We start from the raw sequence: 22,048 nt of genomic DNA on the forward strand, positions 1-22,048 counted from the left end.
TAAACCATCTTCAAACCATTTGTATCATACAGTTTCTATCGAATATACCCTCCGATATATTTATTTAATCAAACAAATTCCCTTCATACACAGATTGCGTTATATGATCCTGTTTAAGCTTCAAGAATTTCAGACGTTTCGATCAAGAAATCTCGATCGATATATATATTTCATTCGAACTCATCTCGAAAACCTTCAAATAACCCTTTCTTAATCACAACATAATCAATGTTTTCTACCACCGGTAAGCTGAATCTTTTAATGAAATATCATACCCTTCTAACATTTAATCGGTGATCAGAACAATTCATTTACAATCCCGATAATATTCTCTAACCAGTTTCAGTTTCTTTCAAGATCATTCTCAACTGTAATTCTCAATTCATCCACACCATATATATACATGTCCAAATCATTAAAGCAGATAACTTACCCGCTCGACAAGCTCTATACCTTGAAGCACTTTGGAACCGATTGAGAAGCAGGAGGGTAGATATCATAACAAATACAATTTATTCTATTCAACGAAAAACATCGTTATAATTCTAAATAATTATGTATCCTTTTTTTCTATTATTTCATCAGTCATCATTCAAGAATTAATTACCCATTGAGTTTATACCCAGTGTTGTTGATTCGGTTTTCATCTAATTCACGAGACTATTCGTCTCAAAGACACATTTCATAATCAATACCATCGATATTTTTGTCTAACATTTTCACTATAAAACAAGTACCAAACAAATATATCAAGATCCCATCCCGACTCAATTTCGACTCAATTATGGCATGTACCCTAGACTCAATTCGAGTTCGATTTAGTCCGAGAATCGCTAGACCTGAATAGCTCGATACCACTAAATGTAACGCCCCCTAACCCTATACCGTCATCGAAACAGGGTTACGAGACATTACCAGTCAGTACAGTCCAATTTCGGTCATTAATTAAAATAAATATTTACACACATCCTAGTTTTAAGATGTCGTCCCTTTAATGGGCCCTCGCGGTCCAATATGAACAGTAAATTCAATTCGGGACTAATTTAGAATCACTACGAATTTTTAGTAAATTTCAAAATTCATACTACATACCGTTGCCAATCATAATTTACTCATTTCATGAGTACATCTACAACCTAAATGACTCTCATAAAACATCCTAGGTACATGCCATTACCAATAATTAACACACTTTACCTTAATGAATTCGGGATCGAACTGGGATGCTGATTCAACGTTCTATCTTTACTAAACCTGCGCACGGAAACAAACCGTACGCTGAGTATGGTATACTCAGTGGTATTTCCATAATCCGAACACTTAATAATATAACAATTAAACTTAAAATCACAATAACAATTATAAGTATTCATTTATTTGTTTTATAGATAAAATTTCAATTACTTACCATATAAATTCTATACAAGTCATATATTCACAATTCACTTGTTTTCACACTTTACTTCTTAACAATATACCATTTTAATTCATTCTAACATCAATCATCATCCATTTGAACTTCACTCATTTCATGAACCTTTTGGTTCATGTTTTCAATCTCATATCTCAATTTCAATTCTCAATTCAATTTCTCATTTCATTCAAATAGCTCAATCAATCAAATTCACTCGACTTATCTTTTCACTTATTTACCCCTATTAACAAGACTCGGACCTTGGCGGATACACGGATCCAACCAAACATACCAATATGGCACCCAGTGCCTCATCGGATAGTTCGAAGCAATATTTGACACCCAGTGTCTCATCGGCCTAGCCGAAGTAAAGTTGGTACCCAGTACCTCATCGAACCTATCCGAAGAAATATAGTGACACCCAGTGTCTCATCGACTCGAGGTCGAAGAGTCCCTGAACACTTCCAATCCTATGGCATGCCAACTATATCCGACTCAGCCCGACATCTTGTTAATAGGGTATTCAATTCACTTTCAATTCTTTCAATCAATACACATTTTAATTAATCACATAAATTCATAATTCAATACAATTCAATTCACTTTTCAATAACAAATATCCAAATATCACAAATCTCATATTTAAAATTTTCAAACAATTTATATTTCAATTCAATTTAAATAATCAATATATATTCAATATTCAATATATATATCTATATATATACGCCAATTCAATCAATATAAATTCAATAAGTTCATCACATACTATATCAATCCATTTCATTTGCAAAACACAATAATTCTTACTTCAAAACACTTAATATACATATTAAGAAATAAATTCAACAATTAAGTATTAGGTTCGGATTATAGAAATACAAACCGTAATTTTCGAGCTAACTCCTGTTGACTTTGTCTTGTCCTTTCTTAGCCGAGATTTCGGTACCACATTGACTACTGAAATTAATACAATTCATAATCATTAATACATTACTAATTCATATCTTGAGTTATAGAATTCTAAATTAAGATCCGCTAATTTTTCTTGAAACTAGACTCACAAATCTTCTTACAATAAAATTTTCAGAATTTTTGGTTTAGCCATTAAGTACAGTTTATTCTTTAAATTCACCCCTATTCTGCTGTCTGACAGTTTCGTCCCTTCTTCACTAAAAATTAATTATCTTACAGTACAGAACTCGGATAACATTCTCGTTGATTTCTAATGAAAATAGACTCATTAGGGATTCTAAACATATAACTTTAAGCCTCTAATTATTTTTATTCAATTTTTGGTGATTTTCCAAAGTCAGAACAGGGGAACCCGAATTCATTCTGACCTTGTCTCATAAAATTTATTATCTCATAATTTACAATTCAATTGCTTATATCGTTTCTTCTATAAGAAACTAGACTCAATAATATTTAATTTCATATTTTATTCATCCTCTAATTCAATTTCTACAATTTTTGGTGATTTTTCAAACTTAGACTACTGCTGCTGTCCAAAATAGTCTTAGTACAAAATGTTGATTTACTTTAATTTCAATTTAATTCTAACTAAATTCACTTACTTTTCTATCTTAATTCATACTTTATTTCTATTCAAATTTCATCCATACTCTCATTTAAATATTAAATTTCCAGCATACTTTCCTAATTTCAAAATTTCATCAATTTAGTCCCTACAACATAAAACTTATAACTTACTTTACAATTTGATCCTATTATCAATTCTAGCTTGAAATTTACTCAATTAAACCCTTAATTCACTATTTTATTCAACATGAACTATACTTGAAAATCTATAAACTCTCAAAATATCAACTTAATTTCATCAAAGCCTTATTCCAAAGTTTCTAAAACATCAAAATTTAAGAAGAAATGACTTAATTGACTTACCAAATTAAACTTTGAGCCTTGAAACCTAAATTTTCCTTTTTCTTTTTCTTTCTTTCTTTCTCCCCTGTTTCTTCTCTATTTCGTTTGCTTTCATTCTGTTTCTTATGTTTCTTTACTTATTTATATAATATAATATATAATATAATATACTATAATATAATAATAATTTAATATATATATTTTAACACATAAAAAATCTCAAATTTTTATGTTTATGCCGCCTCACTTAGGACAAATAGCATAATTGCCATTTTGATCCTCTTCATTTTCTTTTAATCTACAATTCAACTTTCATCCTTTATTCAATTTAGTCATTTTTCCTAATTACTCTTAATTAAACTAAATTTACTTAATTAAACTCTAATTAACCACTCAATTGACTTCGTAAATATTTTTAATAAATATTTACGAATCCATTTTTCAGAAACAAGGACCCGAAAAGACACTTTTTCGGTAACGGTAAAATTCGGGTCGTTACAAAACTCAACAGAAAACCTTTCCTAATAAGATGAGAATACAGTTCAATAAGAAATATAAAATGAAAGGCGAAGTTGAAAGATGAACTTCTAATGACAATTCCATCAAAATCAATAAAGGGGAAAGCAAATCCACTTAAACACAAGTTGCAGCTGACTACTCAGGGCCATTTAATCAATCAAGAAAAATAGAAAATAAAAGTACAACCCAAGCCGCCTTTGGGAGAAACTATGGTATTTCTAAGTCATCCTCTGTGCAGCTTCTTTTGCAAGAAGCTTCTCCTTTGCCTTGGTTCTGGCCTGTGACTTGGACCCCATGATACCACCTCCCCACTTCTTCCGGTACTCATCGTATTTGTCATTGAAGTTTGCCTGCCACATTAGTTGATTGTTTTTAGTGTTTTGTAACTATTTTTAATATCTTTTAGTTAGGGTCAGGGCAATTTTAGTTAAATTCTGCCGATCACAACCTGGGTATATTACTAAAATATTTAATTCTTTTACTGATTTTGTAACTCATTTTACTAGGTTAAGATATGCTTCAAATCCCTATACACTTCATATATTTGGAATTTGGAAAATATTGCAGGTAAGGTTCAATTCGTACCTTGATAGCCTCAAGGATTTTGCTGAAGTCCAACTTATCCTCATTCTTGACAGTAGTCAAGCATAAGACGGAAGCAGTTTTCTTGTGGACAATCTGCCATGGTAGCATCAACACAAATAAGTAACCTACTAGCTTTAAATTCTACAAACGGCAAAAAAGCAGAAGACAATTACCGATCCCAAACGTGATTTCCCCTTCACAATGCAGTATGGAACCTCCATCTTTCTGCACAATGCAGGGAGCCATACTACCAACTCTATGGGATCCACATCATGAGCAATAACTACCAATTGTGCTTTGTTCTGCCAGGGCATAATAAAAATAGAAAAGAAGACAATTGTTTTTAATAATTTTGCGATAAACAGAATACATGGTACACTCCAGATAAACTGATGAAAATATGAAAAACCAGGAAGGCAACCTGCTCAATGAGGTAGGTAACGTGGTTGAGTCCATATTTTACAACAATTGGCTTCTTTGATTCGGGAGCTTTTCCTTCAGCCTCAGCTTGGGCTTTCTTCAGGAGACGTTCCTGCTTGGCCGCCTTGTCCTCCGGCCTATACTTGAGGAGCAACTTGAACAGACTTGTTGCTACATTTGGACATAAAATAACCAACTTATAATCACAAATTCATGATCAATCATTATAAACAGAAAAAGGAATTCTGGAATAGTACAGGCAAATGAAATAGAACAGGAATGGAAGAGGCTACAAAAACAAAGAACATATGATGGCACAACACAAGATAAAAGAACAAACACAGCAGATTTTTCAGGCTAACACAAATAGATTTAATAGAAATGTAACCCATTCAGCTTACAGGAGAAGATTTTATCACGTACCAAGGTTTTTATCAAGAGTCTTTGTAAACTGGTTCAGTGCTGGTGGGACTTTCAACCTCTGCTTAAGGATCCTCTTTTTCCTTTGAATGCGAACAACCTTAGGCCACTTCACAAAACGGTGCAGATCCTTCTTTGGAGGTAAAGCTCCTCCAATACCGAATTGCTTTGGACGCTTCTCAAACAATGGATTCACAACCTTCTCCTAATTTCCAAAATTGAAAAGAACAGATAGTGAGAAAACCGTAATCAAGTTATTTAAGAGATCATCCATATGATAAAAACTAATGAAAAAATTGAAAATTACTTGTTTCTTCTTGGCCGGCACAACTACCTTTCCTCCTCTCTTTGGGGCCTGCATTTATCAACAAATCAAATAAGAAATCCCAATCCCTTTTAAAGGAACACGTCAATTAATAACGAGGATCAAACCATTAAACTAACGTACAAAGAGCCACTGTTGAATTCTTTAAACATTAAACACAAATAAACTTCACATGTTTAATTTCAATAACTCGACATTGACCAACACAAATATCAGTCCTTTTAACTAAACAATGACTTACACTACTCTTTCAATGAGATCACTTTTAACAACACTATACCAATAGCTGCATTGTATTTGTAAATTTATAATAAAATGAAACTGTTCTTTTTTTTACTAGAATTTAACAAATAACATTTAAACCGAGTATTTGCGATAACCTTCTAAGGTTCTAACCCATCAATTAAATTCCACACGATATTTTGTCCAAAAAAATAGCTCAAATAAAAAGCTTAGTGAACTGAATCTAAAGCAAAAACAAGCATAAATGAAAGAGCATTCGCGGATAGAATTTAAAGAAACAACACAACAAAATTAAAATTAAAAAAAATGAAACGGAGTTTTCGGATTTACCATTTTTGGAACCTCCTGAAGCTTTTTCCAAGGTTTTTTTTGGGTTAGATGGAACCGGCGAAGGAAAACCCTCAGTGAAGGAGAAAATTCAAAAAATTAGGGTTTATAATTATATAAGAAAAAAAGCCCAAGTTTGGGCCAGTTGTCGAAAGTTTTGGGCTTGTTGGACCTTTCTACATATAAAAGAGAGAAATCAAATATTTCATGTTATTTAAGATATTTAATATGGTATTTCATTTTATTTAAGATATTTAATATAAAAGAGAGAAAGCTGTAGAGCAAAGCAGGTCGGTTCACTCTCACCAGGTAGAAAGCAGAAGAAGGCAATTGCTAGTTTGCTACGGGAACAAAGACTGTAAAATGTTGGATAGGTTTACTTAGCCCCCTCCTCCTTAAGTTTGGAGGGTATTTATAGCATGGTGGGATCTGTTCTCCCTTGTCTCTTAAGGGAGCATGTAGATGCCTTGAGAAGCGGGTAGCTGTTGACAAAGATAGATTGACGAAAACTTTTTGAAGGAGGCGAGAGGTTGAATGAAGACAAACCATTCGGGAGGTAGGTTACCCAATGAGCAATGGATAACTGCTTATGAGCGTTTCTCAGGTGACTTATCCTCTTTAAACGTGTCCAAATCTGAAGGGGTATAACATAACTATAATTGTAACCAACATATACAAGGGCCCATCAATGATTGGTTGAATTTTAAAAACTAAAAAAAGATGTCTATTTCATAACTTTTTTACATTTTTTCTTTTGAAGTATTCCATCGGCATAATTAAACTATCAGTTCAGGATTGAATGCGATTCTTTATCCTTTGTTTTACAAGGGTAAAAATCATAAAGCTGCACCAAAAAGAAGCATCAGATACTTCACCCAAGCTGCGTGTGTCCTGTTTGGTGTTATTCCATTTTGACGTCTACTTTATACGTCTATGATCACAGGTACTAAGAACAACTGATCTATATACTTGCCTTCTACAATGCTCTTCTTGCTTGTAATCTTCTTTTTGGAATATTTTTGGTCTAATGTGATATCATCAAAATCATAATTCGTTAACGCTATCGTTGAAGTTTATAAAATTGGTCTTTTATCAAGTCTATCTGTTTGATTGTCTTTGTCCATTATGGCATTTTTTTGGTGGCCGAGAGTGCTTGATACTATAATCTTCTTACCAAGTAACACCATCTCTGGTCTTAACAGTTGCAGAACCAAAAAAAAAAAAAACTTTGTTGTTCATATACTTAAATGCCATTACGTCATGGCAGTTCAGGCGAACAAAAACGCCATTGCAGGCAGCATAACATTCCAAGAACATCCTAGCATTGATGCGTCAGACATGAGAACCAGATGCTTGTTGAATTTAGTATGGTTCGGAAATTTTGTCACAAGAGCCGATGCAAAGCAATTCCAAACTTGGCTCTCTTATTTATAGGAAGGCTTAGACTTGATGGTCAACACTCATGCAAGCACCAGAGTAGAGGGCCAGGGGTATGAGATTCGTCGTCAATTTTGTTCTTTACCCAGGGATTAAACTATGTACTTTTTTCATTTTATAGGGTCAGCATTGAATTTTAAATTTTCTCAAGGAACAAGATGCAATTTTATCAAGTTATTTAGAAATTTTATAATTTTTAAAAGAACCATTTTATAATGGGATAATATAATTTTCGGCTCTTGAATTTAACAATTAAGTTCATTTTAGCATGTGTACTTTTTTGGGTTCTACTTTGGTATGTGCAACTAAATCCATTTTAGTCTCCGAATTTAGATTTTGTTAATATCTGATGATGTGACCAATATTACTTGAGTAGGGTTGGATCAAAAACTGATTGATATAATGATCCAAACAAATGGATTGAATCGATTGACTTGAAAACTACTTGAAAGAAGTAAAAATAAAAAATCGGGACAAAAATTGATAGTTTAACCGATTTAATATAAAAAATTGATAGTTTTGGATTTTTATGATATTTAAATTATTTAGTTAATTATTGTTTGTTTGACAATGAAATTGATCGAGCTGGTTGAATCGGGAATTAGTACTTTAAGTCTAACCTTTTCAACCATCGATCCAATTATTAGAATACAGAATGTGACACTATGTGATGGAACTGCACCATCATCTGAAGATTTATATAATTTTTAAAATTTTCAAGTGATGATGTGGCATAATCTCAAAATGCCACATTGTCAAACTTTTATATTTTTTAAGTTTAAGGACCGAAATAAACGTAGTTGTCAAGCTCAAGTGCCAGTATAAGTACCAAATTGAATTTAGTTGTCAAGTTCAAGGGTCAAAAAAATATATTATCCCTTTTATAATTGAAGGCCAATAGTGGCATCACCTTTTTTAATCCTCTATCTTTTAGAAAAGGAACAATGATAAATTTAGCTATCAATGTTTTTATTTTTTGTCAATTGCCCTTATTCTTTTTTTTAGGTAAATTGATATTAACCTTTCAAAAAAAAAAGTTAATTTGCTTTTATTTTTAACGAAAATACTGACTAAAATATTATTTTTTTAACGATGTTGGTATGAGAACCCATATAATAGTTCACATGCACTTTATGCAGACATGGATGCCACTATTTATCTTATATGCCACATCAACAAACACACGTGGATTGCCATGTGAGTTATTATGTTTAAAAATTTAATATTTTAGTCAATATTTTTGATAAAGAGACATTAACTGGACTATTTTTAAAAAGGTTGATGGTCAAATTTAACCTTTTTAAAAAAATTGAGGGTCAAATTTAATTAAAAAAGAATAACGGCTGAATTTAAAAAAAAATTGTTAAAACTAAATATATCATTATGAATTTAAAAATTTATTACTAGTTTGATGATTCAAGGTATGGCAAATTTTGTTAAGTAGATTTATATATGAGTCGAGTGAGGCAACCAAAATGTTTGAATACATTATTCATTTAACATGTAAATAATTGATTTTTACAATTAACATTAAATAAAAAATATAATAAGGGTAAATTACGGTAGAGGTCACCTAATTAGGTTTTTTTGTCAACCAACTATAAAAGTTATAAAATGGTCACTTAATTATTTAAATTTATTTTTTGTCATCGGTGGCTAATGTAAATACGAGAACACCAAAAAATCTAAGATAATTGAATGATCAAAAAGACAAAATTAAATAATTAAGTGACCAAAAATAAAATAAAACATAGTTATGTTCCTTCTAATAGAATTTACCCAAATAATAATCACTACTTTGAGAATCACTGAAAGATTTGTTCAATGCTTGAATCAAGTGGGTGATCCCATAAGTAACCCCAATTTTTTTATCGTAATAATCTAAAAAGAATTAAACATATTCCAAAATGGTATCCCCGTGGCCAAGGGCGAAATCAGGAGGTTGGCAGGGCCTTAACCCCTCTAAAATTGAAAAATTTTCATTTAGGCCATTCGAAAATTTTAAAAATTATAATTAGTAAAAGGTAAAATTAAAATTTGACCTCCTAAAATTGATAAAAATTTAATTTAATCATTTAAAAATTATAAAGATAGAGTCTATTAAAATGATGAAATTAAATTTTTACTATTATAAAAATTATAACTTAATTTCGACCTCCTTAAAAAAAATTTCTATCTTCACCCTTGTTGATGGCATTATTTACCATGGGGTGAAATTAATAGTGCCAAGGAGTGGAGCCTGAGAAGGTGACGGCACCATCCCTTTTTTGTTGCTCAATCATTAGGCTATTATACAAAAAAAAATTAATATTATAACGGTGGATGGATCATATACAACGGCACCAATATGCTTATACGGGTTAAATATAAATCTTTAAAAAAATATTTTTTAGTGGTTGGAGGATAGGAGTCAGACAACTCCGAATGCTTACCCTTCTATCACTATTCATTTCATCCTATTTTGAAAAATAATGTCATAGGGATATCATTTTGAAATATAATTAATTTTTTAGATTAATGAGGTGAAAAACTGTAACTCTCACCATCTAATTTTTAGATATTTATTGAATGTCTTTTCTAAAAAAGAACTTTTTTTGAGAATTTATTTTTATATTTTAATTAATAAGAAATATTTAATATATTATCAATGAAATTTTAGAATTCACAAAGTTATATAGTTCACAAATATCATAAAAGTATAGTAAATATTAAAATATATTTAAAAAAAGACACTTATAATTTTTTAAAAAGTATTTATGAAATAAAAATATCGTTAATATACTAAATACTTACTTTTAATTAAAATCTTTTAAAAATGCATGATTTTATAATATGTATTTCTTTTAGTATTATAAAAGTTAATATAATATAAAACATTATTAGATAGTTATATGAACTGTAAAATGAAAATAAAAATATCATAAAGCATTAAACAAAAATGGTTTTAAATTTAAGATTCCAGTCTTAATAATAAATTGTGCAAAAATGCGAACAACCTGTTATTATTATTATTATTATTATTTTTTTTTTTACATTGAAAATGTCGTTCATCACTTGTCTGCCACTGTATAAAAGTTTTAGGCAATGGGTAAATGTGGTAAGTGGCTAAAAGCCGAGGCTTAGAGCGCAGAGGCTAACAGCAGTGGCAGTGGCAGTGGCAGGCTCTGGTTTCATGTGGATGTTTCCGACCAGTGTTTCTGTCTGTGTGGCATGGTGTCCACATGACCCTATTACTAGCCAATTGATGACACATTTCTGATCCTCAACATGAATCAGACCTTACTATTTCTTAAATAATTCTTTATTTTTATTTTTTAATCCCTCTACTAAACATGAAAAGAAACCCAAGGAAAACCCCTTTCTCAGAATGTTTCTCTGTCTCTCTAGTCTCTAGGATTGCTGCGAAATACCTCTCCACTTTCTCCCTAGTTTTTCATCTCATGGTCCCCATAAAAACCCGCTTAATAACCCCCATGATACATTACCTGTTTACTCAGCTTATATTAATATATATTTTTTTCTTTTGAAGATTATTCTTATCTGTATTTTTTACAAAATAAATTACACTATTATAAAAGTATTCTTATATTTTTATATAAAATCAAAATATCTTTTCTGAAATTAAAAATTTTAAATTTATTATTGTATCTAAAATTTCATTTTATTTTATATAAATATAATTTATATAAAAATTTCACCTATATGCTATAATACAGTGTATATAATAGTTTTTACTTTTTGTTTTCTTAAAAAAACACTTTCGATCCTCTATTACTCCATTGTTGTTTTGACCTTTTTCCCTTTTTTAGTGTATCATCACATCATGCCAATCCAACATAATTTTTCTTCTGTTAAAGGATGTCTCAACCCTCAAAAGAGAATTTTTTTTAGGGATATCAAATATCTATATTTATTTTTGAGTAAATATTTAATAAATATCAGGAAAGTTTTTATCTTATAAAATATAATTATATATTACAAATGAAAAATATTTAAAATAAAAAAATATTATCATAGTATCAAATACTAAGTCTTATTTTTAATAAAACAATCAACTTAGGAGTTAAATAAAAAAGGAATCTAAGAACCGACCTGATTGGAGAACAGTTTTGCAGCATACAAAGAGCAAATACAATACATTCCTTATAGAAGGCGCGCGTCAACTACTCTTACGCTTTAATAAATTCTGTATTTGGCCGCACGTGACTTTGTCCGCACTTTTTAATCTAATCAACCTTTTTTTCCTTTCAAAACGCCACGTGCACTTCTAACCATGGTTCATTTAAAAAAACACAAAAACAAAATAAATTTGAAAACTACATAAATTACCCCGCTGCTCTTTCCTTCGTCTTCTTCCTTTTTCTCATCTCGATTTCTCAAGCCAAATCAGATTAAACAACCCACCCCTAAAACGCACGCGTTTCGTAGTTGATTGTACTCTCCGATCCATCCTTACTATATCTCGATTTCCCAAGGTAAGGTGAAGTCAAGAAGCTTTCTCTTTGTTTTTTTCTATGCTTCTTGGTTCGAAAATGCGAAGAAAAGGGGATTATTTTATTGAAAATTTGGATTTTAGTTCAATAAATGCGAACGACCTTTTTGGGATTTTTGCTGTTTTGTCATTTCTGTCTTTCATGATCTTCTTCTGCAATTTTTGTCGTTTCAAATATACTAGCAAAAGAGGAAACAAAATCGATTATTATTATAATATCATGCAATTCTATATGGTCTGGTGATCTGCTCTCTCTCTCTCTCTGTTTCTCTTGCATCTTTTCTGTAGTGCAAGTCTCTGCTTTGTCGACTGCTCTCAGTGAATTCATCACTTTCCTTTTTCTTTCATTTTTTTGTAGTCTTGGAGTCAATTCTTTTTCTTCTTCATTGCAAACATTTCTTTCGCCTTCTCTCGAGAAAACTTCCATTTTTAGCACTACAAATAAAAAAAGGCTTTTAAATTTTTTTGAAATGAAATGAAAATGGGTTTTTGATTTTTTGTTTAGAAAAGAGTTCAGGTACGAATCGCCGTCGTTTTGGTGTTACTGTTTTCGGAGCCTAAAGTTGAGCTCGTGAAGCGTAGCTTTTTGGTAGACTTTCTTTTTTATTCTAGTCAAATCTGAACCGCCCTATTGATGATCTGACGGTTGTTTTCTCATCTTCGATTTCATTTCAAAAATTTGATGGATGGGATGTTCTTATTTGATCTAATATATAAATGATCCCTCGTTGTTTTTGAAGCAGATTTTCAAGTATCTGAAGCACTCACCACTGCTTATCTTTTTCAATGGCGTTTTAAGGCCACTCCACTCGTTGACCTTTTGACTTGGTTTTCCAAGTATCGGGATCTGATGTCATATAGGTAACTTTGACCGATGAATCGGCGATTCCTTTTGGTACTACTGTCCTCGGTTTCCACCGCCGTATTATTCCTCTTCCTCATCGTGCAATTTCCAGGTGCTTGATTTACGTGCAAAGATACACCCTTTTGGGATTCTCCATCATCTTCCCCTTTGTCTCTTTATGTTCATTTTATACTAATTTTTTATTGGTTTTTGCTATTCATGTTACAGGTGAGAGTGGTTCATTCGGGTTGAAGTTGATGGGACTGAGGATCAAGCAAGGAAACAACACATTTTCTGCACTACATCGCAAGCTTCTTCATGGTAAAGTTATACAAAGAAACAAAATAGAATCCACCCATTTGTTTTTTTTCATAAACAAAATGACAAAAAAGTTAGGATATGGAATGTTTTATTCTGGGTTTTTGTCACTGTTTTTGTATGAGGGGGTCCGGGTGGGTTTGATTTTTACTTACTACAACCCGAAATTTCTACTAAAAGAACCGACCCTTTTTTTTCCGAACCCGGAAAAGTTTCCAGCGTTTGTTAACTATGTCTGTCGTCTTGCCATTGATGATACAAGTTACTGTCGATAGTATCTTTGAATATGGGATCTGATAATGATATCCCCATGAAAGCTTTAATAAGAGATTGCCTTTTTTTCGTAATAGAAACTTGAGAGCCTTGCTTTTTCTTTAAAGCCTTTTAGCTCACCGTGATCGATGCTAAATTTGGGCACCAACTTTTTTTTATGCTAGCTTATCATCTTTTTTGGTAATGAAGCCAGCTTGTCTTTTTAAATCTCTTTTGGTTGTGTAACTCGAATTTTTGTTTGAGCCGGTAAAATCATATCATAAATTAGGGTTGGATTCGAATATTGTTCGAATTTTCATTTCTCATTGAACAGTAAGAAAAGGTTTGAACATGTAAAGGAATTTGTTGCCGTTGTGTTCTCCTTTTGAACCCAGTCCTTTTGGGGTTAAATACTGTCTGTTTCCCTTTTCCCCCTTTAGAAAGTGTATTTTGTCTGCAAATGTTCTTCCCCTTATTGGTTGGGTTACTTTTGTGTTTTTTTTATCGATATTTTATTGTAAAAGTCAAGTTGACTAATTTATCCTTTCAGAATTTAATCAAATAAGTCCCTATACTTTCAGGGACAACAATGAAGGAACCGAACCGACTTCCAGGGGAGAAGTGTACCAAGGCAGATATAGTGATCAACCAGGGAGCCACTCGGCCACTCCCCACTGGCATCCCGACCTACACCGTCGAGATCATGAACATCTGCGTTACCGGCTGCGACATCTCTGGAATTCACTTAAACTGCGGCTGGTTTAGCTCCGCCCGTCTCATCAACCCCAAAACGTTCAGACGCCTTCGCTACAACGACTGCCTCGTGAACGACGGGAAACCATTGATCAATGGTGGAACAGTCTCCTTTCAATACGCCAACACCTTCCTTTACCCTCTTTCTGTCTCCCGCGTCATTTGTTCTTAACCGTAAAGATTCAAGAGCTCAACCTATACATGTTGATATCTCTCTCTATATAATCCCACTTTAAAGCAAGAATAGGTTAGTGATTAGTTTACAATACTGGATTTTCATACCTTTAGTATACGTATAGACCCTTGTGAGCTCATCCATTTAGTTTAATTTGGAGAATATGCTTTTGAACTTGGGTGTAAATACGAGGTATGAATCCGATATGAATGTCTATTTGGAGGTACTGATTTTGAGATTTGATACTATACCGTAAAAGTGTTTGAACTGGTTTTGTAGTGAAGATCTACCATGAATATTGGTTGTTGCTGTTCGTGAGTGTGTATATATCATTGCTAGCATATTATCTTAAATATAGTAAGATTACTAATTCCTATATTCATCCCATATAACATATGGTAACCTTACCATATATTTGACGCAGTATGCTAGTAAGTTGAAAAAATTGAGATAAATTACACCACGAGTCTCTTAATTTTTAGAATGTTTTTGTTTTGATCATTAAACTGTGCTTTTTAATAACATTTTCCTACTTGTTTTGTTTTGTTCGTTCTTCACTAAATCGACTTTCTCTTTTTATTTGCAATATTTGAAGTTGATATGTTAGATACAGAAAGATCATATCTTGCAAATTTTCTCTACTTTTCTTTTCCCAAATGAGCCCCTCCTTTTATTCTTTCTTTTGTGCTCCTTAAGAATTAAAGAACTAAACAAGTGGATTTCTTTCTTATAACATAATGATAAACGTAATGCTAACTTTTCTGTCTTTTTTTGTCATTCATTTTTATTAGCATAATATTTTTCTAATTTTTTCGACGGAAATAAAGGTGTGATCTTTTCTATTTGATATTATAACACATTTATTTTTAATATTTACATATTTTATCAATTTAATCTTAATTTTAAATAATTCAACAAACTTAACTTTTAAATTTACAAATTCTATCTAAAATTTAGAGCATAAATCAAATGCAAATATATATATATATATTCTAAAGCAACTTGATTTAATTAAAATAAATAAATTTTATCCAATTTGGACTCAAATTTATGTTAGAAAAACTTTGGAGTTAGGAGTTTGAACACAAATAGCTAATTTAGAAAGTATGTATTCAAACTTTTTTAATATATAATAAGATCTTATTTATCTCAAAACAAGATTAATCAATTAATCAATAATATCATATTTGGTAAGAGTATTATTTTTGCATTTTATTTTAATAGGAGTTAGCAATAAACAAAATTTAATTGATAATTTTAGCGCCGCCTGACTTGTTTTTGAAAAGAGAGAATATTTTTCTTTTTATTTTGAAGATGTTTTATTTTTTTTACAAGAATTTTTACTCATCTTTCTAATTTCAAGTTTAAATTTATACTAATTATCTTTTATTTTATGTGTAACTATTATAATAAATGTGTATTAAATAAATTCTTTTCCTCATATTATTATACTATTAATCAAATGTAACATAAGATATTAAGTTTTAAATTTCCAATCACTCAAATCATTTTACGACTCCACTCAATTCCTTGCAAAATTTGCATAAATGTAGCATAATATTGTTAAGGGATAAAATAATATTTAGCCTTCGAATTTAGCAATTTTTCTTAATTTAAGTCTTATGAATACTTCACAATTTTTTTTTTTTAGTTTTGGTACATGTAATAATACAACAATTTAATTTTATGCCACGTCATCATTAATGTTTTAGTAAAATTAATAGTTTTTAGATAATGATGTGACATAATAATAATATGATAGTGACTAGTAATCACATAAATCAAAGCTATCAAAAGTTACCAAATTTCAAGGCTATTGTGAGAAAAAAAATTAGGGACTACATTAAAAAGGGTTTTCAAGTTGGGGGACTAAAGTTAATTTATCCCTATTATTTACATAAAAAGAAAAGGGCCCAGTGGGCAGTCATTTATGAGTCGATGGGCACGGTGGGCGCGCGAAATACTGAATTGTGATCATTACCAAATAGCAAGATGTTGTGGTGGTGCCTTTGAAACCAATCACATGGAATTCTTACTATAAACATCAATAGTCATTAAAACTTCTTGCTATTAATATTAATCACTTATTTAATTGAGAATTTATGTGTTAATTAAACCTCTTAGATTTTTCATTAAATAAATAATTATATATTTTTAATTTATTTTAACTTATGTATGATGGTAAACCAATACAACTTAAAAAACAAAAAATAATAATAATAAACAAATATAACCAGTATAAAAATTATAATTATGTGAAAATTTTAAAAGAATTCAAGAGTGTGTAAGAGTCTAATGTTTTTCTTAATGAAATTAAAGTATTTTATGATTTTTGAAACTCATATACCTATATGAAAAATAAAAGCATGAGATGTTGACATATACCTATGCTACACGCATATATGTATACTACAGAAGTCCAGGGGAGAGAGAGAGAGAGAGATACGTGCATATAATATATATACCGCATGTAGCCATCAATAGAGAGATTTATGTATACAACTTCCATCAAGCTTCACATGTTCCTAGCAGGTTAGGATTAGGGTTAGGGGAATCCATGATTTCCTCCCTTTGATCACTTTGATAATTCTGTGATTTGCAGGTCATCCCAATCATTCTATGATCGTGAACTTGGGGTGGCTCGGATGAGCTCACGGTTTCCCGCACCCGATGATTATGGGAATCCGTAACCGCGCTCACGTTTGTAACATCGACACAGTGTTCTGGTAACTTGACATCCTCGGACACTGTCTTGTGCTTCCTATATACTGCATGTAACACCATTTGAAGCATCCCGAAGATGAAACCCAGAACATTGGGAATCTGTCAATAATTTACACCAACTTCTTTTTAGCTGTTAACTAAAGCAGAAATTCAAAAGCTTTTAAAGGAAAGGTTTAAGGGATTGTCTTTTTCAATGAATTACTTACCGCAATATATAAATCTTTAAGGAATATGCCATACAAAAGCCACATAATAGCACTTAGAGTAAGCATAATTGATAAATAAAATGGCATGAACTCCACACTTTCGGTACGAATAACCTGCCTCTGCAAAATATTGTTATAAATTTAAAAATAATAATATTAGTGAGATATTCAGGTTTAGCAATACTTTAAATATAAAATCCAATTAAATATATGCTTACTATGATGCTTAAAGGTGCAGCAAATACACTTGTAGCAAACACTACACTGATCCATCCAAGAAGTTGGACTCGATTGGAACCTTTGGCTAAAAAGTGGGTGATTAGAAGAATAGCACAAAATACCCCAAAATCCAGCAATAAAAGTATCCTTAAGGTAAATATCTGTACATCATTTTGCAAATTGAAAGAGTTAATGAACTTTTACAAATACAAATAAATATATGTAGGAATGATGAGACGAGTGTTGTACCCTAGCTTCCTTTGAAGCATAAGTAATGTAGAGAGCAATGTAAAGGGTCTCAATGACACAACCGAAGGAGTTAATGGTAATAAGGAGGAAAGCTCCGGTCTTGACATAGGCATAGTATATCCAAAGCATAGCACTGAAGAGTGAAACTACGTATGGGATTGATTGGAAGCCTTCTGTTGATTTCTTCTTACAAACTCGGATAAATGTTGGTCTGAAAAGATCAATAAATTTAACTACATCTTTTGTCTTTAACTATGTATATAAAAAAGAGAAATTAAACCATGAAAGAATCTTACAGTGGAGCAAGGAAAACCACCAAGGAAGAAATGTTACCTATAACATTGATAAAAAGAAGAAGAAGAAGAAGAAGAAGAAATGAATTATTGTAAAACTGTGAAGTTGAAAAACAATGGAATATTGTGTAAATGTACCTAAGAGACCAGAGATGAAAACCCAAGGATTATCTGCAGAAATTAACGCCATGATCTCTATATGTTTCTCACTCTCTCGCACTGGAACAAGGCTGGGATGCAAAAACCTAGCACAGGGTGATGGCGTTTATATAGAGAAAGGGAAGCCCATCCCCTTTGCTGTTGCATCATAAATTCTTACTTTTTCATCAGTTGGGTATATATGTTGTGTTCAATTCCATGCACCCAACATATCATAATCACACCAAGTCCTATGTGTTTTTTTATATTTAAGGTTGTTAAGAAATGAAACTTGAGCATTGGAATTATGAAAATATTTTCAACCATAGCATATATGTAATTAATTATACCGAATTTTTGCAACTGCAAAAGACAGGTGGAGGCATGTATTTTAATCACATTCAATGTGGTTTCAATAACTCACAGACTAAAATAATTATCACAGTTCTTAATTAAAACTAAATTATTATATACCCTACACTGTGGGCTATCCACAATCATTACATTATAATTTGCCAAGTATAAATAAATAAATTTTAAAATAAAATTGATTATATTATTCTTTACAAGAAAAAAAACATAACTCTAATTTATATTATTTTTAATATATATTTTAAATTTTAAATAATATTATTAATTAAATATTAATTATAAATTAGTAATGTGGCATTATAAAACTTCCAATTGATCGGACAAGGCTCCAATAGTGGAACATATATTTCCAATTTTAACTCTCTTTATGGGTTTAGGAAAAAAAGAAAATATGTCATATGACATAAACATAAACATAAAAATATTATATAATATATTACAAGTTTTATTTCCATACGAAAGTTTAATAAATATATAATTTTAATTACTAATTAACATCAAATAATTTTAATATATTTTATTAAACATAATTTTAATAATATGCTTATTTAAATGTAACTTTAAAATTATATAATTTTTATATTTTATCATTTAATATAATATATTATGATTTTAGCTTTTATTATACACATACACTCATTTAAATTTAATGTTTTTAATGATAATTTTATACTTCCATCTTAAAACTACTGGTTGAATCTTTGTATATAACTTAAATATTATGTTGTTTGTATTTTTTAATAATTTGATGTCATTTCACCTTTAAAGACATTAAATTATTAGAAAATAATATAAATTAAAATTTTAATTTATATGAAATAGAAAGGTCATCTTTATAAGTAGGCCGACAATTACAACATATACGAATTTGACATGTCTACCAATATTAGTGACGTACGCAAAATCCCCCCACTTAACGACCTGCTAATGTACGGAAAGTTCCAACCTTCCTCAGTTTTTCGACAACAGTGCATTAAGCCGATCTCTACCATTCAACCAATTATTTCTCTAAAAAGAAACCCTCCCACTTTTTAAATCACTATTATAAGCATAATTATAGTCAATACAATATTAATATTAATATACTTTATAATTATGATTAAAATCAATCATTATAATATATTAATAAGTAAACTAAAAAACACATATAATAAATTTAAATATATATATTTTTCCTTTAGGCTCAACACATATTTATAAAATTTTATGCACGTATAACCTCATAAGAGAATAAATTGATCTTGTGAGCTCATCCCACGAGCTCATTACGACCCAGGCCCAAATCCTTTTAGGTTTTGGGCCGATAATGATAATTTTCTTAACAGAAATCTTAACAGAAGTCATAAGGTGAGAACAGATTTAAATTAAGAAAACTAATATTAAAGGGTGATTAACAAAACCTTTTTTGTTTAATGATGGTGAAGAGCAAAATGTTAAGTTGGTATTGCGTTCTATAACAGTCTCTTTTTTCTTTTTCTTTTTTTTTACACTTCGTCACGCGTGAAACTGAGGAGGATTTCAACCTCATCCAAGTCAACCTCACTCCATTTCTTCACTGTTTATTTTTCATCTTTGATGTTGATATTCCCACACTCGTTTTCCAATTAAATCAAATTACAAGGCTTGAAGGAAAAAAAAGTGTCGAAATTTTTATATATCATTTTCAAGACAAATTGCTTTTTGTAAAGATGGGACTTGAAGTGGTAGGTTTAAGTGTTAAACCATACCTGAAATGATAACATTTTCTAAACAAACCCCATCATCTGATTAATTAAAAGATTACCCTAATGATCATTGTTTTAAACAATTTCTTTGCTTCTCATACTTTTTTTATCAAGCATTATGTTAAAAACCAGCTCATAAATTGAATTGATTAAATGTACGGTTTAATGGTTGATGATATAATCTTTAAGTTACCATTAGAACTAATCATTCGTTGATACAATGATACGGTTGCGACAGTTTATTTGTAGGGAAAGATTAAGGAAATGATGAGAGCAAAAGAGTTCTCAAGATGTCTTAAGGTTTAATATGTATCACTGGCGAATGGTAAGCATTCTATTTAGGTCAAGTATATGATTTATAGATCGGGCTTATAAGATCTTAAGCTTGCAAGATGTTGACCTGTGAGATCATAGACACGTAAAGTAAATTTACAAAATATAATTATAACATCATTAAATTAAACAAAATCTCGACTTTTGATTCAACAGACTTGAAAACTCATTTTGTTTTATTTTTTTTAAAAAATCATGATAATATTATTTATTATATGTTTACAACAATGATAAAAGTGATATAATTAAAAAAAAAAAAACTGATAGCAACATATACATTGTTGTGTTTAATCTGAAAATAGCTTATTACTTGCACGTCTGAATATAAGTGGGATACGAAGTTAGTTGCTTTCATGGACAGTATTTTGAAAGCGAAAAGCTGTGGGTAACTTGGCACTTAAACAAGCTTTAGCACGTACTAAAAAGCTTTTAATTTTTGCGGCTCTAAACTTAGTTAGAAGCTGAGTGTGTGAACAATGTTTGGAAAAAGGCTAATATTCTACTGTTAATCTTGCGGCTGTCATTCAAGTTTACATCTTTTTGTTCAGATTGGAACATTTGTTGCAAACCTGCATTTAAATAAACCACAGACAGGTAATATACAATGATGTTTCACCTTTTGTTTTGCATATAAAAGGTAATGATGTATCATTGTTGATACATACCAATTATTTATGTACATATTTTAGTTAATTTGAATTTTGGTTTTAAGGTTTATATTTAATATATTAATTAGTGAATTACTTAAAGTATATTATTAAAAATAGAGTTAAATGATGTGTATTATTATTTGATTTACTCGTGATGATATAAGGGTTGTTTCGTCTTGATTTTTGAATTTAAAATTTTAATTAGCAACGTAGAAGAGATATTTTATATATGTTAATAAAGGAAAATGATTATATGAAACAAATACGTCACATCATCCTGTATACCTCATCAATTATTTAATGCTTTTTCAGCATTTTTTTTCATGCTATTGACACATCATTTTGATAAGTTTTTTAAATCTTGACCCTAAATCTTATACTCTGTACCTTAAAACTCTAAAACACTAGATCCAAGACCTTGAAACCTTAGACCCTGGATCCTCACACCCTGAACCTTGGATCCAGGGTTTAGGGTCGATGGTCCAAGGTTTCAAGGTCTAGAGTCTACGTTAAGAAATACAAAATGAAGAAGAGAAAATTGATTAAGAAATTAATTAAACCAAAGAGAAAAAAAATTAAAATCTAACCATTAATTGTGCTTAAAGCTAGTATGAGACATTATACTGAAGAAAAAATCATGTCTAAAGAAAAGATGTGAAAATATTAAATATAATATAATATGAAATAAATAAAAAACGAATATGCTAAGTTTTATATAATACAAATTTTGAA

The 22,048-nt window shown here is 30.5% G+C and overlaps 3 protein-coding genes and 1 long non-coding RNA gene across 4 annotated transcripts; 1 reads left to right on the forward strand and 3 right to left on the reverse strand.

Annotated features, from left to right (window-relative positions):
• Positions 1-1,042: 1,042 nt before the first annotated feature.
• On the reverse strand, positions 1,043-2,362 carry LOC128283477 (uncharacterized). Its single transcript, XR_008273833.1, has 2 exons — positions 2,301-2,362; positions 1,043-1,254 (listed from the first exon to the last, which is right to left on the reverse strand). It is a non-coding gene; the product is annotated as an uncharacterized LOC128283477 (long non-coding RNA).
• Positions 2,363-3,870: 1,508 nt separating this feature from the next.
• Positions 3,871-6,245, reverse strand: LOC108476931 (60S ribosomal protein L7a-2). Its single transcript, XM_017779303.2, has 7 exons — positions 6,141-6,245; positions 5,550-5,597; positions 5,246-5,447; positions 4,824-4,993; positions 4,576-4,704; positions 4,403-4,495; positions 3,871-4,167 (listed from the first exon to the last, which is right to left on the reverse strand). Exons 1-7 carry the CDS (start codon positions 6,141-6,143, stop codon positions 4,036-4,038), a joined length of 777 nt encoding a protein of 258 aa, XP_017634792.1. The 5' UTR covers positions 6,144-6,245; the 3' UTR covers positions 3,871-4,035.
• Positions 6,246-11,853: 5,608 nt separating this feature from the next.
• LOC108478751 (TPD1 protein homolog 1) lies at positions 11,854-14,735 on the forward strand. Its single transcript, XM_017781216.2, has 4 exons — positions 11,854-12,049; positions 12,810-13,022; positions 13,139-13,231; positions 14,062-14,735. The coding sequence occupies exons 2-4, from the start codon at positions 12,941-12,943 to the stop codon at positions 14,403-14,405; spliced, it is 519 nt and encodes a 172-aa protein (XP_017636705.1). The 5' UTR covers positions 11,854-12,049; positions 12,810-12,940; the 3' UTR covers positions 14,406-14,735.
• A 2,181-nt stretch (positions 14,736-16,916) lies between these two features.
• Positions 16,917-18,289, reverse strand: LOC108477617 (bidirectional sugar transporter SWEET12-like). Its single transcript, XM_017780138.1, has 6 exons — positions 18,238-18,289; positions 18,103-18,139; positions 17,807-18,017; positions 17,557-17,718; positions 17,339-17,458; positions 16,917-17,231 (listed from the first exon to the last, which is right to left on the reverse strand). Exons 1-6 carry the CDS (start codon positions 18,287-18,289, stop codon positions 16,917-16,919), a joined length of 897 nt encoding a protein of 298 aa, XP_017635627.1.
• Positions 18,290-22,048: the final 3,759 nt, after the last annotated feature.

The sequence above is a fragment of the Gossypium arboreum genome, chromosome 11 (genome assembly GCF_025698485.1).
Source record: "Gossypium arboreum isolate Shixiya-1 chromosome 11, ASM2569848v2, whole genome shotgun sequence".
NCBI lineage: Eukaryota > Viridiplantae > Streptophyta > Magnoliopsida > Malvales > Malvaceae > Gossypium > Gossypium arboreum.

What these genes read in the sequence shown, in the direction of transcription:
- LOC108478751 (XM_017781216.2), top strand. Translation starts at nt 12,941, where the DNA reads ATGAATCGGCGATTCCTTTTGGTACTACTGTCCTCGGTTTCCACCGCC. An exon ending in CCTCATCGTGCAATTTCCAG is followed by an intron (nt 13,023 to 13,138) that starts GTGCTTGATTTA and finishes TTCATGTTACAG; the next exon opens with GTGAGAGTGGTTCATTCGGG. An exon ending in ACATCGCAAGCTTCTTCATG is followed by an intron (nt 13,232 to 14,061) that starts GTAAAGTTATAC and finishes CTATACTTTCAG; the next exon opens with GGACAACAATGAAGGAACCG.
- LOC108477617 (XM_017780138.1), bottom strand. Translation starts at nt 18,289, where the DNA reads ATGGCGTTAATTTCTGCAGATAATCCTTGGGTTTTCATCTCTGGTCTC. An exon ending in TTTCATCTCTGGTCTCTTAG is followed by an intron (nt 18,140 to 18,237) that starts GTACATTTACAC and finishes TCAATGTTATAG; the next exon opens with GTAACATTTCTTCCTTGGTG. An exon ending in CTGCACCTTTAAGCATCATA is followed by an intron (nt 17,459 to 17,556) that starts GTAAGCATATAT and finishes AATATTTTGCAG; the next exon opens with AGGCAGGTTATTCGTACCGA.
- LOC108476931 (XM_017779303.2), bottom strand. An exon ending in TTACCTACCTCATTGAGCAG is followed by an intron (nt 4,705 to 4,823) that starts GTTGCCTTCCTG and finishes ATGCCCTGGCAG; the next exon opens with AACAAAGCACAATTGGTAGT. An exon ending in GGAAATCACGTTTGGGATCG is followed by an intron (nt 4,496 to 4,575) that starts GTAATTGTCTTC and finishes CTACCATGGCAG; the next exon opens with ATTGTCCACAAGAAAACTGC.